This window comes from Procambarus clarkii, chromosome 48, assembly GCF_040958095.1.
Source record: "Procambarus clarkii isolate CNS0578487 chromosome 48, FALCON_Pclarkii_2.0, whole genome shotgun sequence".
Lineage (NCBI taxonomy): Eukaryota > Metazoa > Arthropoda > Malacostraca > Decapoda > Cambaridae > Procambarus > Procambarus clarkii.
This window is the reverse complement of record NC_091197.1, coordinates 3282884-3300478: the sequence shown is the minus strand read 5'-3', so window position 1 is coordinate 3300478 and position 17595 is coordinate 3282884. Positions and strand designations below refer to the sequence as shown.

The 17595-nt window shown below is 47.2% G+C and overlaps 3 protein-coding genes across 3 annotated transcripts; all 3 read right to left on the bottom strand.

Moving 5' to 3' along the window:
• Positions 1–631: 631 nt before the first annotated feature.
• On the bottom strand, positions 632–1132 carry LOC123749035 (zinc finger protein 12-like). The gene has a single exon (XM_045731144.2). It carries the CDS (start codon positions 1130–1132, stop codon positions 632–634), a length of 501 nt encoding a protein of 166 aa, XP_045587100.2.
• A 255-nt stretch (positions 1133–1387) lies between these two features.
• LOC123749036 (zinc finger protein 25-like) lies at positions 1388–1942 on the bottom strand. The gene has a single exon (XM_045731145.2). The coding sequence runs from the start codon at positions 1940–1942 to the stop codon at positions 1388–1390; it is 555 nt and encodes a 184-aa protein (XP_045587101.2).
• A 1303-nt stretch (positions 1943–3245) lies between these two features.
• Positions 3246–16506, bottom strand: LOC123749037 (hornerin-like). The gene is made up of 3 exons (XM_069302440.1): positions 16469–16506; positions 5766–6411; positions 3246–5636 (listed from the first exon to the last, which is right to left on the bottom strand). Exons 1-3 carry the CDS (start codon positions 16504–16506, stop codon positions 3246–3248), a joined length of 3075 nt encoding a protein of 1024 aa, XP_069158541.1.
• Positions 16507–17595: the final 1089 nt, after the last annotated feature.

The following is a 17595-nucleotide window of genomic DNA, read 5'->3' as shown; positions in this document are numbered from 1 at the left end:
CAACAGTAGCAGCAACAAAAACACTACCAGAAGCAACAGGTCTGGCATGATATCAATCCCCAGGTCTTTCTCTTTCAGATTCTTGCAGAATTTCATCTCCCAATGTATGTATGTATGTATGTATGTATGTATGTATGTATGTATGTATGTATGTATGTATGTATGTATGTATGCATGTATGTATGTATGCATTCATATACGTATACATGTAGTGGTGTATGGTGTCTGAAATAACATTTCACACCTTCTGGTGACGAGGCGCCCAGAATGCCTGAAACTGTTGCTATCGGGAACAATTTGCACCAAAATATAAAAACTGTTATCTGTAGCGCACACAGTTTGCCAGAGTTCGCCGCGAGATGTTAACACAGCCACTATGGACATTTTCAGTTATATAATTTATCTGAAAAGATATCTTTTATCATTTTCATTATATATTGATAAGTAAACTTTACTCATGATCTCTTAAATATGTAGATGATCAATTTCCTTTCAATAACATCATTCAGAAATATACAATGAATTATTTTCCACAAAATGTCAGTATATTATTTGTTTACACATGAATAATTCTTAATAATAACGTAACACATAAATATTTTATTTTCTTTCTCTATGATCTAGATTTAGATCAGGAAGTTTTATTTGTTAGTACTTTGTTAGTCCTGCGGTAAGTGTCCACGCCCGTGTGAGTCCTGTGGTAAGTGTTCACGCCCGTGTGAATCCTCTGGTAAGTGTCCACGCCCTTGTGAGTCCTTTGGTAAGTGTCCACGCCCGTGTGAGTCCTGTGGTAAGTGTTCACGCCCGTGTGAGTCCTCTGGTAAGTGTTCACGCCCGTGTGAGTCCTCTGGTAAGTGTCCACGCCCGTGTGAGTTCTCTGGTAAGTGTCCACGCCCGTGTGAGTCCTCTGGTAAGTGTCCACGCCCGTGTGAGTTCTCTGGTAAGTGTCCACGCCCGTGTGAGTTCTCTGGTAAGTGCCCATGCTCTTGTGAGTCTTCTGGTAAGTGTCCACGCCCGTGTGAGTCCTCTGGTAAGTGTCCACGCTCGTGTGAGTCCTCTGGTAAGTGTTCACGCCCGTGTGAGTCCTCTGGTAAGTGTCCACGCCCGTGTGAGTTCTCTGGTAAGTGCCCATGCTCTTGTGAGTCTTCTGGTAAGTGTCCACGCCCGTGTGAGTCCTCTAGTAAGTGTCCACGCCCGTGTGAGTCCTCTGGTAAGTGTCCACACCCGTGTGAGTTCTCTGGTAAGTGTCCACGCCCGTGTGAGTCCTCTGGTAAGTGTCCACGCCCGTGTGAGTCCTCTGGTAAGTGTCCACGCCCGTGTGAATCCTCTGGTTAGTGTCCACGCCCTTGTGAGTCCTCTGGTAAGTGTCCACGCCCTTGTGAGTCTTCTAGTAAGTGTCCACGCCCTTGTGAGTCTTTTGGTAAGTGTCCACGCCCGTGTGAGTCCTCTGGTAAGTGTCCACGCCCGTGTGAGTCCTCTGGTAAGTGTCCACGCCCTTGTGAGTCTTCTGGTAAGTGTCCACGCCCTTGTGAGTCCTCTGGTAAGTGTCCACGCCCTTGTGAGTCTTCTGGTAAGTGTCCACGCCCTTGTGAGTCTTCTGGTAAGTGTCCACGCCCGTGTGAGTCCTCTGGTAAGCGTCCACGCCCGTGTGAGTCTTCTGGTAAGTGTCCACGCCCGTGTGAGTCCTCTGGTAAGTGTCCACGCCCGTGTGAGTCCTCTGGTAAGTGTCCACGCCCGTGTGAGTCCTCTGGTAAGTGTCCACGCCCGTGTGAGTCCTCTGGTAAGTGTACACGCCCCTGTGAGTCTTCTGGTAAGTGTCCACGCCCGTGTGAGTCCTCTGGTAAGTGTTCACGCCCTTGTGAGTCCTCTGGTAAGTGTCCACGCCCGTGTGAGTCCTCTGGTAAGTGTTCACGCCCCTGTGAGTCTTCTGGTAAGTGTCCATACCCGTGTGAGTCCTGGGACAGATCCTCCCTTGTATGTCGCTTCTAATCACTACCTTAATGAGGTAGTTTGTGCTGCCTGTCCGCTTAATTGGGTAATTACAGAAGGTTGCAGGTATGCCGAGGTTCTGACTGCGTATCTTCCCCCCTATTTCATTCACAAATCCCTCTCCCTAATCCATGAACTCATCAACCCCCTTCTATTTCATTCAACTCCCATTCACGCCCACACCTCTCCCCACTAAGGCCAGGAAAATAGGAAATTCACTGCTCGCTCCAACATCAATAACTTTATAATGGGTGCCCTGAACAGTCTTCACAGAGGCGTTCGAAATTGTTTTTGACATCGGCTTTCATAGGAAGTTGTTGCAACGAGGGGACTTAAGGAGTGGGTGGGGGGGGAGGACGGGATAGGGGTCTTCAAGGGGTGTGTGGGTGGGGTGGGTGGTGGGGGGGGGGGAGGACGGGAGAGGGGACTTAAGGAGTGGGTGGGTGGGTGGGTGGGGAGGTAGGGGGGGGGGGTGGGGAGGAGGACGGGATAGGGGTCTTCAAGGGATGTGTGGGTGGGGTGGGTGCTGGTGTTAAAGAGAAGGCGTGTTATATAGGGTGCGGGGGAAGCAATCAGGAGTGGGTGTGTTAAGGGGGGGGGGAGTGTTGCAAGGAGGAGGGTGTTGAGAGGTGAGGGGGGGTGTTAGGTGGGATGGAGGGGATGTTGTGGTGGAGAGGGGCGGGTGTTGTGGTGGAGGGGAGGGGGGGTGGGAGACGGTGTTGTGGCTGGGGTGGAGGTGTTGTGGTCGTGGGGAATGAAATAAAGGGAGCCAAAGTCTGAGCCAAACACACGAAATAAAACGACAGAGGCGACGTTTTGATCCGTCTTCAGAGACGTATTAAGCAGTAACTGAGCAAGATTTAGAGAGGAATTCAATATGAAGCAAAAGGAAAGGCGAGGTGACGGGAAGTGACGGGAACTGATGGGAAAGTGATGGGAAAGGGTCGAAGCAAGACATTACAAACCGGAGCTAACATAACAATGTATCAACAGGCGACATTGCCAAAGGAATATTGATCAATACGACAAAATTAAAACCAAACAAAGTAAGCAGAAGAGGGAAGAGAAAGGCTTATTAAGGGTGAAATAATACAGAATGAAAAAATAGACTCAGAAAGAGACAGGACAAGAAGAGACAGGAGGAGTGCACTGAAGGACAAAGAGCCGAGACAGATCACGCTTGCTAAGGAGGGTTGATTATTTACCTGTGTACTGAGAAAGACAGGAGTCAACAGCAGGACAACCGGGACTGAGGCTCATGTTAAGCATATTGCTGCCAGCAGCTGCTCTGTGCCTGGTTCTTGCCCACTGCTGCTCTGTGTCTGGTTCTTGCCCACTGCTGCTGTGTGTCTGGTTCTTGCCCACTGCTGCTCTGTGTCCTGGTTCTTGTCCACTGCTGCTCTGTGTCTGGTTCTTGCCCACTGCTGCTGTGTGTCTGGTTCTTGCCCACTGCTGCTCTGTGTCCTGGTTCTTGCCCACTGCTGCTCTGTGCCTGGTTCTTGCCCACTGCTGCTCTGTGTCTGGTTCTTGCCCACTGCTGCTCTGTGTCCTGGTTCTTGTCCACTGCTGCTCTGAGTCTGGTTCTTGCCCACTGCTGCTCTGTGTCCTGGTTCTTGCCCACTGCTGCTCTGTGCCTGGTTCTTGCCCACTGCTGCTCTGTGTCTGGTTCTTGCCCACTGCTGCTCTGTGTCCTGGTTCTTGCCCACTGCTGCTCTGTGTCCTGGTTCTTGCCCACTGCTGCTCTGTGTCTGGTTTTTGTCCACTGCTGCTCTGTGTCTGGTTCTTGCCCACTGCTGCTCTGTGTCCTGGTTCTTGCCCACTGCTGCTCTGTGTCCTGGTTCTTGTCCACTGCTGCTCTGTGTCTGGTTCTTGCCCACTGCTGCTCTGTGTCCTGGTTCTTGCCCACTGCTGCTCTGTGTCCTGGTTCTTGCCCACTGCTGCTCTGTGTCTGGTTCTTGTCCACTGCTGCTCTGTGTCCTGGTTCTTGCCCACTGCTGCTCTGTGTCCTGGTTCTTGCCCACTGCTGCTCTGTGTCTGGTTCTTGCCCACTGCTGCTCTGTGTCCTGGTTCTTGCCCACTGCTGCTCTGTGTCCTGGTTCTTGCCCACTGCTGCTCTGTGCCTGGTTCTTGTCCACTGCTGCTCTGTGTCTGGTTCTTGCCCACTGCTGCTCTGTGTCCTGGTTCTTGCCCACTGCTGCTCTGTGTCTGGTTCTTGTCCACTGCTGCTCTGTGTCTGGTTCTTGCCCACTGCTGCTCTGTGTCCTGGTTCTTGTCCACTGCTGCTCTGTGTACTGGTTCTTGTCCACTGCTGCTCTGTGTCTGGTTCTTGCCCACTGCTGCTCTGTGTCTGGTTCTTGTCCACTGCTGCTGTGTGTCTGGTTCTTGCCCACTGCTGCTCTGTGTCTGGTTTTTGTCCACTTCTGCTCTGTGTCTGGTTCTTGCCCACTGCTGCTCTGTGTCCTGGTTCTTGCCCACTGCTGCTCTGTGTCCTGGTTCTTGTCCACTGCTGCTCTGTGTCTGGTTCTTGCCCACTGCTGCTCTGTGTCCTGGTTCTTGCCCACTGCTGCTCTGTGTCCTGGTTCTTGTCCACTGCTGCTCTGTGTCTGGTTCTTGTCCACTGCTGCTCTGTGTCCTGGTTCTTGCCCACTGCTGCTCTGTGTCCTGGTTCTTGCCCACTGCTGCTCTGTGTCTGGTTCTTGCCCACTGCTGCTCTGTGTCCTGGTTCTTGCCCACTGCTGCTCTGTGTCCTGGTTCTTGCCCACTGCTGCTCTGTGCCTGGTTCTTGTCCACTGCTGCTCTGTGTCTGGTTCTTGGCCACTGCTGCTCTGTGTCCTGGTTCTTGCCCACTGCTGCTCTGTGTCTGGTTCTTGTCCACTGCTGCTCTGTGTCTGGTTCTTGCCCACTGCTGCTCTGTGTCCTGGTTCTTGTCCACTGCTGCTCTGTGTCTGGTTCTTGCCCACTGCTGCTCTGTGTCTGGTTCTTGTCCACTGCTGCTGTGTGTCTGGTTCTTGTCCACTGCTGCTCTGTGTCCTGGTTCTTGTCCACTGCTGCTCTGTGTCTGGTTCTTGCCCACTACTGCTCTGTGTCCTGGTTCTTGTCCACTGCTGCTCTGTGTCCTGGTTCTTGCCCTCTGCTGCTCTGTGTCTGGTTCTTGCCCACTGCTGCTCTGTGTCCTGGTTCTTGCCCACTGCTGCTCTGTGTCCTGGTTCTTGCCCACTGCTGCTCTGTGCCTGGTTCTTGTCCGCTGCTGCTCTGTGTCTGGTTCTTGCCCACTGCTGCTCTGTGTCTGGTTCTTGCCCACTACTGCTCTGTGTCTGGTTCTTGTCCACTGCTGCTCTGTGTCTGGTTCTTGCCCACTGCTGCTCTGTGTCCTGGTTCTTGTCCACTGCTGCTCTGTGTCTGGTTCTTGCCCACTGCTGCTCTGTGTCTGGTTCTTGTCCACTGCTGCTCTGTGTCTGGTTCTTGCCCACTACTGCTCTGTGTCCTGGTTCTTGTCCACTGCTGCTCTGTGTCTGGTTCTTGCCCACTACTGCTCTGTGTCTGGTTCTTGTCCACTGCTGCTTTGTGTCTGGTTCTTGCCCACTACTGCTCTGTGTCCTGGTTCTTGTCCACTGCTGCTCTGTGTCTGGTTCTTGCCCACTACTGCTCTGTGTCTGGTTCTTGTCCACTGCTGCTCTGTGTCTGGTTCTTGCCCACTACTGCTCTGTGTCTGGTTGTTGCCCACTGCTGCTCTGTGTCTGGTTCTTGCCCACTGCTGCTCTGTGTCTGGTTCTTGCCCACTGCTGCTCTGTGTCCTGGTTCTTGCCCACTGCTGCTCTGTGTCCTGGTTCTTGTCCACTGCTGCTCTGTGTCTGGTTCTTGCCCACTATTGCTCTGTGTCTGGTTCTTGTCCACTGCTGCTTTGTGTCTGGTTCTTGCCCACTACTGCTCTGTGTCCTGGGTCTTGTCCACTGCTGCTCTGTGTCTGGTTCTTTCCCACTACTGCTCTGTGTCTGGTTGTTGCCCACTGCTGCTCTGTGTCTGGTTCTTGTCCATTGCTGCTCTGTGTCTGGTTCTTGCCCACTACTGCTCTGTGTCTGGTTCTTGCCCACTGCTGCTCTGTGTCTGGTTCTTGTCCACTGCTGCTCTGTGTCTGGTTCTTGCCCACTGCTGCTCTGTGTCCTGGTTCTTGCCCACTGCTGCTCTGTGTCCTGGTTCTTGTCTACTGCTGCTCTGTGTCTGGTTCTTGCCCACAACTGCTCTGTGTCTGGTTCTTGCCCACTGCTGCTGTGTGTCTGGTTCTTGCCCACTGCTGCTCTGTGTCCTGGTTCTTGCCCACTGCTGCTCTGTGTCTGGTTCTTGCCCACTGCTGCTGTGAGTCTGGTTCTTGCCCACTGCTGCTCTGTGTCCTGGTTCTTGTCCACTGCTGCTCTGCATCTTGTTCTTGATAACACCAGCCATATGCCACGGGTGTATAACGTATTTTAGTATACGCATTTGAATACTGATGTAAACGTATATATATATATATATATATATATATATATATATATATATATATATATATATATATATATATATATATATATATATATATATATATATATATATACACACACACTAAAGGCACGTATTACCTACAGAAGTGAGCTCGGAAAAAATTGCAATGCTCCAAGTTATGTTCATATTTTCTCCTCCTCTGGCGACATTGAAACTAATTTCCTGGACTTGTGGGAGCTGTCAGCTCCGTCAGGAGACGTCTTCGCCTCCCTTATTCATGATTATTTACGATTTTTCATTTTCCAATTCCCTTCTTTAGGTTCTTTCAAATTATTATGAATGCTTCTCGATCCTTTCATGCCATGGAAACAACAACAGTTTAGGGAAACACGAATGTTTATTTGCGAGATATTTGACTTGAATATTTAATATGGAGGCTGATTAAAAAGAAATGAAGTGGCACAGACTGACTATTTAAGCGAGTATTCCATTAAATATTCAGAACGTTTGATTGGTTGTTCAAATATATCCTATCCTATGAACGAAGTGGAAGAAGGACATTCAGTCACGAATGGAGGGGGATAGTTAATTATCGCTTTTAGGAGCTAATATGATAAGGCCTCAAATCGCTACATTAGGAGCGTTCTTCAAGCAATTCGTATATACATACAGATACACCCACGCGTGATAAAATACATATATAGATCAATGCATGCTAGCATTATATATACATTATATATACTATATCACAAAGAGCCATTCCACTATTAATATATATTCTATAGGAACTTCTTCTCCCTGACCCACAAAACGGCGGAGAGGGTCTTGTAAAACATTACTGACGTAAATATGACCCTTACTGACACCAAGCAGAAGGCTGAACTAATAATATACTACAAGAGGCAGAAGACTGGCAACTTGAGCATGACCAACTCTCCTGACACCAAACACAACACCTTGAAAGAGACAAATGTTGTCTCTGCCTTCACACACCCACTTGGGGACTGTCACCTTCCCCCTCTAACGAAGTCAATATTTAGGCAAGACAACAACATCCCTTTCAAGACTCTTAACAATGCACGAGCAACAAGGACTTATAAAAGAACGTATAATATCTATACATAACCAGACCATCACCAGAGATACACTCACAAACAGCACCAATGTAATCGACAGATACAGCGACAACAGGAGACTGGGCGAGGCAACAAACAAACCAAGCCACACAACAAACAAACCAAGCCACACATCACAAGCCAACTACAACCAAAGTTCACTCTGCCAACTTCCAGCCCACGACGGAACATACAACACACAGCACCAGTTATCTCGCAAACAGGAGAGTGACAAGATACAATGGAACTATGAGGTACTTCCTCTTCACCTCATCCCAAAACATCACACGGAAAATTTAAAGAGGATATTGATACGAAATATTCAGAGTGGAGATACTACGGAACATTCAAGTGGATATGTGACACTGAACAGCCAAAAGAGCAATATAACTAAAATCATTCAATAGAATATTATACAGAGGATACATATATTATATATCCTCTGTTATATAGCACATGGACACAGAGGATATATGACACCGAGGACATATGCCACAAATGATATACGATTTTATAGCAGCAGCAACTAGGGGCAGAGATAAAAAAGAAGTGTTGATGAGAAATAAGTTAAAATTATAAGAACAAGTTAAATATGATGCATAGAGCGAGAGAGAAAGAGAGAGAGAGAGAGAGAGAGAGAGAGAGAGAGAGAGAGAGAGAGAGAGAGAGAGAGAGAGAGAGAGAGAGAGAGAGAGTAAAAATAGGGATGATAAGCGAGGTGTGAGTAGTAGGGAGGACGGCCAGCCCACCATGGAGACTGGCATCCGAATTATCGGCCCCCCAGGAGGGCGTTAGGCCACGAATTAGATTACTGTGAACGGACACACTGCCCCCAGCACCGTCTGGACACCACTAACCCGCTCCCAGGGCAGTATACATGCTTTAGACACTCTTTCAGGGCAGCCCCTGACGCCCAAGACACCCTTTCAGGGCAGTTTAGGTACCCTGGACTCGCTCTCAATGCAGTCTGTGACACACTAGACATGCTTCCAGGGTAGTCTAGACACTCTAAACACTCCCAGGGTAATCGCCTTGGTCACGCTCCAAGGGAAGGTTAGACACCCACGTTCCCAGGACAGTCTGAACAATGAGCCAGCTCTCAATTGGCATTCTAGATACCATGGACACACTCCTAGGGCAGTCCATACTCCCTGAACACGTCCATGCGGGCAGTCTAGACATGTTAGACATACACATAAGGCAGCCTAGACACCAGACACGCTTTCATGGCCGCCTGAAGACTCCCAGGGTAGATCTGAGACTGACTATTTTCCTTGAGTTGCCTGGAAATCCTAGACAATCACATGGTATTTTAAGCAAAATACAATCCCCCAGAGGATTTTAAATACCATACAATTCCCCAGAGGATTTTAAATACCATACAATCCCCCAGATAATTTTAAATACCATACAATCCCAGGGAATATTAAACACCATAGAAACTCTTTATGGACCACTACACCTCGTTGATACGTCCAGAAGTCCTTAAAAATATCAATAAACTTAGAAACATTTATGCAATTAAGCGCCACAATCCCCTTCCCCCCCACGCTCTCTGGATATATTTTTAGGGACTCCTCTTGGGTATCATTTTAGGGCGCCCTTAATCCATAGATTCTGTTTCTGGCGCTAGTACCCAAAGATCTGTTAGGGGTGGTTTACTACGGCCACTTCAGGTCTATTTTGGACAATTCTCGTGAACTATTCTCGTACCCACTAATATTCCATACAGAAGACCCAAGATCACCCACCAATATTCCATACAGAGGACCTAAGATCACACTAATCTTCCAGTCAGAAGACCTAAGATCACACACTAATCTTCCAGCCAGAAGACCCAAGATCACCCACCAATATTCCAGTCAGATGACCTAAGATCACCCACTAATATTCCAGCCAGAAGACCCAAGATCACCCACCAATATTCCAGTCAGAAGACCCAAGATCACCCACCAATATTCCACACTAAGAATAACAAGATCACACCCACTTCGGCCACTCAGAGAGTCTAAGACCCTTGTCACGTTGCACATATTAGTTCCTGAAATTGGCATTTCCTCGTCCAATTTTGTGGTATAATTTGTCCCAATATCCTCTCTTACCACTCTAATGGTAATCAATCCTATTTTTCTCTCTAACATATATCACCTTTCAATATATCATGCTAGTTCAATATATATCATGCTAGTTCAATATATATCATGCTAGTTCAATATATATCATGCTAGTTCAATATATATCATGCTAGGCAAATGCTTTATAACACAAATGTACAATCTGATTCAGACTGTTGTACACCTGTTTAGTTCAGTCATTATTGTGATGATTTGTGTAACGTGTTGCAAATAAATTTTGTGTTTGTCATCCTAGTTCTGATTGGATTATGCTCTATCAACCTCGAGAGGGTTGGTAAGGCCAATCAACCGCGAGAGTTATTAAGGCCAATCAACCGAGCGAGCTATTAAGGCCAATCAACCGCGAGAGTTATTAAGGCCAATCAACCGTGCGACTTATTAAGGCCAATCAACTGTGCGACTTATTAAGGCCAATCAACTGTGCGACTTATTAAGGCCAATCAACCGCGAGAGTTTTTAATGCCAATGAATAGCGTGAAGGTTATTAAGTCCACTAAAACAGCTTACCGATTAAAAAGCATATATAGTTTCATCTTAAACTTACACAGGTGCGAACGTAAACTCTCAGTATAAATACACTGAGAAGGGAGATATTATATACACCTCTCAGTATATATATATATATATATATATATATATATATATATATATATATATATATATATATATATATATATATATATATATATATATATATATATGTCGTACCTAGTAGCCAGAACGCACTTCTCAGCCTACTATGCAAGGCCCAATTTGCCTAATAAGCCAAGTTTTCATGAATTAATTGTTTTTCGACTACCTAACCTACCTAACCTAACCTAACCTAACATTTTCGGCTACCTAACCTAACCTAACCTATAAAGATAGGTTAGGTTAGGTTAGGTAGGGTTGGTTAGGTTCGGTCATATATCTACGTTAATTTTAACTCCAATAATAAAAATTGACCTCATACATAATTAAATGGGTAGCTTTATCATTTCATAAGAAAAAAATTTGAGAAAATATATTAATTCAGTAAAACTTGGCTTATTAGGCAAATAGGGCCTTGCATAGTAGGCTGAGAAGTGAGTTCTGGCTATTAGGTACGACATATATATATATATATATATATATATATATATATATATATATATATATATATATATATATATATATATATATATATATATATATATATATATATATATATATATAAATGTGGGACGGGGGAGTGGGGGATAGTGTGGACGAGGGGACAATGGAATGGAGAATGGTGGGGAAGACAAGGGACAGGGGTGGTGGATGTTGGGGAGGACGAGGGGACGGTGGAGGGGAGGGAATTTTAGAGAGGACAAGGGGACGGGGGAGTGGGAGATGGTTAGGAGGAAGAGGGGACAGTGGAGTGGGGGATGGTGTGCAGGACAAAGTGACGGGAGAGGGGTTGGTCAATCGTGACCGTACAAAAGACGTTGGTAGCCGAGGCTATATCCCTAACATCCCGACGGCACTTGGTGGTAATTGCTCACGTGGCCCCACAAAGTGAGGTGATTCGATGAAATAATTATGCCCAAGTTTACCACCAAGTGCCGACGGGATGTTGGGGATATAGCCCTATATATATATATATATATATATATATATATATATATATATATATATATATATATATATATATATATATATATAAGTAAAAATCAACGCCCCACACCAGCAGTCAGGGAAAACACCTCCAACAGCTTCATTTCGACAGAGCACCTACTAGAAGCCATCAAAGCGACATCGGTTGGAACCTTGCAGCACATCCCACAAAGCTGCCCGGTCCAGGCAGCAGTCAAACTATCCAGCCTCTTGAAAAAGGTTAATGACTCTCCTGAAACCATCTAATCCTGGCGCAACCTTCTCCTGTTTGGTAACATATGTCTAGCTGTCCCTGCAAGGAGACACAAACCACTTGCTTCCTCGGTCATTATGGCTATAAATAGTTTTCCTAGAGAGGACAACCAGGCACCCCTTCCCACCCATGTCATAAACATCCACCGCCTTAAAGGTTTTAACAACAGAACCGAGGCACCCAAAATCTGAACAACAGTTAGCAGGAAAATAGAATAAGGCAACACAGGAGCGTTCAGAGTCATCACCAGCGAGGATACAGTTGCCATCGCCGATACAGTACAAGCCCTGTGAGAAAAACACCCACACAGAGCTCCACGTGATGACAGTGTTCTACTAGTCTGTCTCCAGAGCAGAACCCCTGTGTGTGCTCGAATCCATGGTGCATAAAGCAGCTTATCTTTCCCATCGGGATCAGCAGGTGGGTTCACAGGACTAAGACCCAACCACATCAAACAAATGCTCAACCCTGCCCTGGGAGACATTGCACAGGGCCTCCTGATGGAACTAACTAGATTCTCCAACACATGTCTAGCTGGTAACATACAAGAGATCACACGGCCTTCCTTTTTTGGCGCTACCCTCTGTGCCCTGAGGGAAAAAGGAGAGAGGAATCAGACCGATAGCTGTGGGCAATTCACTCCGGCGCCTCGTCGCTAAGGCTGCTGCTAGAGCAGTTAGTCAGGCAACAGCAGACATGCTGAAGCCAAAACAGCTTGGGTTTGGCATTCTCCAAGGGTGTGAGGCAGCGGCTCATGCAGCTAGAGCCTACATTGCCAACATTACAGATGAAAAAGCCCTGATAAAACTGGACTTCAAAAATGCTCTCAATCTGGTTAGAAAGGATGCAGTACTCAGTGCAGTTCATCGTTTTTTTCCTTCCCTCTACCCGGTTGTAAACTCATGCTACAGCAAGAATCTAACTCCGTTATTCGGGGAACATGAAATTGAATCACAAAGTGGTGTCCAACAGGGTGACCCCCTTGCTCCTTTTCTTTTCTGCCTAGTCATCAAGGAAGTCACCGATAACCTGTCCAGTGAGCTCAACATTTGGTTTTTGAACTATGGTATTCTAGCCGGCTCCCCAGACTCACTCCAGGATGACATAAAAATAATTCAGAAGTAAGGAGCAAGCCTAGGCCTCACCCTGAACTCTTCCAAGTGCGAAATAACCTCCATCAACCAGCACATAATAGAGCGAATAAATGTTGTTTTGCCTGATATTCATAAAACCAACCCTGAGGACAGCACACTCCTAGGTGCTCCTCTTGGAGGGAACGCATCGACGAGGTCCTTGGTAAGAAGATCACTGACCTGAAGAGGATGAACGAGAGGATTGAAGACATCGATGCTCATGATGCACTTTACCTCATCACCAGAGGCTTGTCCCTCCCCAGGCTGACCTACTTTCTTAGATGTTCGCCATCTTTCAACAATATTAAATTAGAGTACGACAACTTGCTGAAATCAATGCTAGAAAAAGTCCTCAACCTTTCTCTCAGATACTCACAGTGGAAACAGGCCTCCCTTCCTGTCAGACTCGAGGGCCTCAGCGTGCGCACAGCAACACAAATTGCTGTACCAGCGTTCCTGTCCTCTTCAGTGGCATTTGACAACCTGGTGAAGGAAATCCTACCTGAGTACCTAGTTCAACAGGCAGGGGTACATGATCCCAGCTTTACGGTCTGAACCACCAAATGGGTCTTCCTCGTAGGATCAGCACCACAACCACCACCTACTGAAGCTCACAAGCAATCCAGCTGGGATCGCTCCATTGTCGACCAAGAAGCTGTGACAGGCCTAGAAACTGCAACAACACCACATGACACTGCCCTACTTAGAGCTGTAAAAGCTCCCCATGTAGGTGACTTCGTATTAGCAACCCCAATGTCAGCAAGCGGCACTCGTCTCACACTGCAGGTCCTTCGAATTGCCGTGGCTCTCCGCCTCGCTGCCCCAATTCACACCGACTACAGGTGTATTTGCGGCGAGGCAGTGGCCTACAGATACGGACGGCATGGCCTTCTCTGCCAAAGGACAGGAGGATGGCATGCAAGACACGGCGAGATTAATGACATTATTAAGAGAAGCCTTACCACGGCCGGTTGTCCAGCAGAGAGAGAGTCCCGTTACCTAATGCCCCGCAACCCTGATGAGCCTGTCAGTCGCCCAGACGGGATCACGGTGAACCCCTGGAAGAATGGTACACAGTTGGTGTGGGACTACACTTGCGTTTTAACTTTAGCCAACACTTATGTTGTCTTCAGTGCTGCACAGCCAGGTGGTGCTGCCAATCACCGGGAGGCAGCCAAGTCACGTTAATACAGTGATCTTGAGCACCACTACAATTTTGTCCCCATTGCCTCAGAGACACTTGGTGCCAGGGGTAAGAGTGCTACTAGTTTTTTTAAGCAGGTAGGTTCCAAGCTAACTTAAACAACTAGAGACCCTAGAGCCGCAAGTTTCCTCTTTCAACGCCTTAGTGTGGCGATCCAGAGAGGAAATGCTCACTGCATCCATGGTTCCTGCCCGCCATCTGAGGAGCTGGAGGAACTCTATAACCTGTGACAAGTAGCTTTGTACCCTGCAAGTAACCAATGTTGAAATCCTTATTGTGTAATGAAATTTAAAAATAAAGTTATATATATATATACACACATACTAAAAGAATGTGGGTGGTAGGAGAAGAAAATACCAAAGTGTTGAATGAGGATCCACAAGGTCTTCTCTGAGTACTCCTTATATTCTTCTCCGAGGCTATGGGTCCCTACAAAGGTGGTACCCCTTTTAGGGATATATATATATATATATATATATATATATATATATATATATATATATATATATATATATATATATATATATATACCTCAGTGTACATATATCCTTATACCCAACGTCGTGTTCGGGATGTTAATATCCAACACAGAATTTAACAGGTTAATCACATGAGATAATAACAGCACTATTCACTGCGTTCACACATAAAACAGTTCAGCTTACAACGAAGAGATAATTAAATTACAATTTGACCTTTGAATAATATTATCTTTAACTCGGAGGATCCTTAGTGACACTCGGAGCCCACCCTGCCAGCTGGCCTGCCCTGAAGCACACCCTGCCAGCTGGCCTGCCCTGAAGCACACCCTGCCAGCTGGCCTGCCCTGAAGCACACCCTGCCAGCTGGCCTGTCCTGAAGCACACCCTGCCAGCTGGCCTGCCCTGATGCCCACCCTGCCAGCTGGCCTGCCCTGAAGCACACCCTGCCAGCTGGCCTGCCCTGAAGCACACCCTGCCAGCTGGCCTGCCCTGAAGCACACCCTGCCAGCTGGCCTGCCCTGAAGCACACCCTGCCAGCTGGCCTGCCCTGAAGCACACCCTGCCAGCTGGCCTGCCCTGAAGCACACCCTGCCAGCTGGCCTGCCCTGATGCCCACCCTGCCAGCTGGCCTGCCTTGAAGTCCACCCTGCCAGCTGGCCTGCCTTGAAGCACACCCTGCCAGCTGGTCTGCCGTGAAGCACACCCTGCCAGCTGGCCCAGCCTTGAAGCACACCCTGCCAGCTGGCCTGCCTTGAAGCACACCCTGCCAGCTGGTCTGCCGTGAAGCACACCCTGCCAGCTGGCCTGCCCTGAAGCACACCCTACCAGCTGGCCTGCCCTGAAGCACACCCTGCCAGCTGGCCCTGCCTTGAAGCACACCCTGCCAGCTGGTCTGCCGTGAAGCACACCCTGCCAGCTGGCCCAGCCTTGAAGCACACCCTGCCAGCTGGCCTGCCTTGAAGCACACCCTGCCAGCTGGTCTGCCGTGAAGCACACCCTGCCAGCTGGCCTGCCCTGAAGCACACCCTACCAGCTGGCCTGCCCTGAAGCACACCCTGCCAGCTGGCCCTGCCTTGAAGCACACCCTGCCAGCTGGTCTGCCGTGAAGCACACCCTGCCAGTTGGCCTGCCCTGAAACACACCCTGCCAGCTGGCCTGCCTTGAAGCACACCCTGCCAGCTGGTCTGCCCTGAAGCACACCCTGCCTGCTGGCCTGCCCTGAAGCACACAGTGCCAGCTAGCCTGCCTTGAAGCACACCCTGCCAGCTGGCCTGCCCTGAAGCACACCCTGCCAGCTGGCCTGCCCTGAAGCACACAGTGCCAGCTAGCCTGCCTTTGAAGCACACCCTACCAGCTTGCCTGCCCTGAAGCACACCCTGCCAGCTGGCCTGCCCTGAAGCACATCCTGCCAGCTGGCATCCCCTGAAGACCTACTCAGCTGGAGGCACATCCCCTCCTACCGGTCTCTGCAAGACAACAAACATAACTCAACTTCGTTCATCTTTAATATATGTTTTTTAATTAGCTGTGCGAGGCAGGCTCCTCTCTGCCTCTCAAAATCTCCTCAACGCGAACTATAAAGCAACTTACGATAAATATTCCCACCACAATTAAAACTCGTAAACTTACAAACGTCGTGTGACACTCATGAAGGAAAGGAGGAATGAGTTTCATTTAATAATTAATAAAATGAATTAATTAATAACTCCTGAGTGATTAATTTGAAGAATTAATAATACATTTGTCAACAAAATCTATTTATGTTGAATTTTTTCAGAGTTATGAGGATTTTGAGTTTAATATAATATTAGTGTGTTCTCTTTGCACCTGATGGATGATTGGGTGATTGGATGCTCGAATCTCGAAGCAAATTTAGCCATGGGTTGGACAAGTTCAGTAGAACTTCGGTTTCAACCCTTTTATCCTTTCGTAGCTCAGTCGATTAAGGCAGTGTCTGGGATGCTCCCGGACGCAGGTTCGAATCCTCGTCACGGCCCTTGTGGATTTATCCATTTGATGCATCACGTTAGTGTGATCTCTGTGTGTAATCAACTGACTTACTTGGGAAAATTGGGCTCTGAAAATTCCTTTATTGCCATGTTGATCCTAGGTTTATACGTCAACCCCAGAGACGCGTGGGGTTACCTACGACAAAGTCCAAATTTACCCTCCCACGATCTCCTTGAATAAAGTTCATTAATAACATGAAAGTAATTTAAATCTTAAGAACTTATAAAGAGACATTGTCTGGTAACGTCTTCAGTGTTGGGTCGGCAGGAGGCGCCACTAACCACTAACCCCAAAGAACCAATCAGGTCCCACAAGTACAGAGAACCCAGTCATATGAACACGTATGATCCCATTGTATCGGAGACCTTTGACCCCTGTGGCAAGTGTGACCGCAGAGTTCTCAAAGAATAGGGTTCCAGGCTCATCGATACTACCAAAGACTAAAGAGCTGCCAATTTCCAGTTTCAGCGCCTCGGTGGGGCGATTCGGAGGGACAACGCCTGTTGTTATCCTCGATTCCTGTCCGAAATTTAAGGAACTCGTCGAGACTCGCAACATGTATAACTATTCACTGTAACTCACAACATAAGACCATTCACTGTAACTCACAACATAAGATCATTTACTGTAACCCTCAACATAAGATCATTCACTGTAACTCACAACATAAGACCATTCACTGTAACCCACAACATAAGACCATTCACTGTAACCCACAACATAAGACCATTCACTGTAACCCACAACATAAGACCATTCACTGTAACCCACAACATAACACCATTCACTGTAACCCACAACATAACACCATTCACTGTAACCCACAACATAACACCATTCACTGTAACCCACAACATAACACCATTCACTGTAACTCACAACATAACACCATTCACTGTAACCCACAACATAACACCATTCACTACGTACAACCACCTCGCTTCCTTTTCCTTTATCTCGTGTTGCGACTAATTGAAGTTCAAAGACAGAAATTAACAAAACATTTATTAATATATATATATATATATATATATATATATATGCCTCCTACTCACCACACAGTTTAGTGCTCTGCATGAATGGACTCCACATACCTGCAAGGAGAAAATAATCTGTTTATAAACAATAGTTTTCCATAATATTATTTATTGTAATAATTATAATTATTATTATTATTT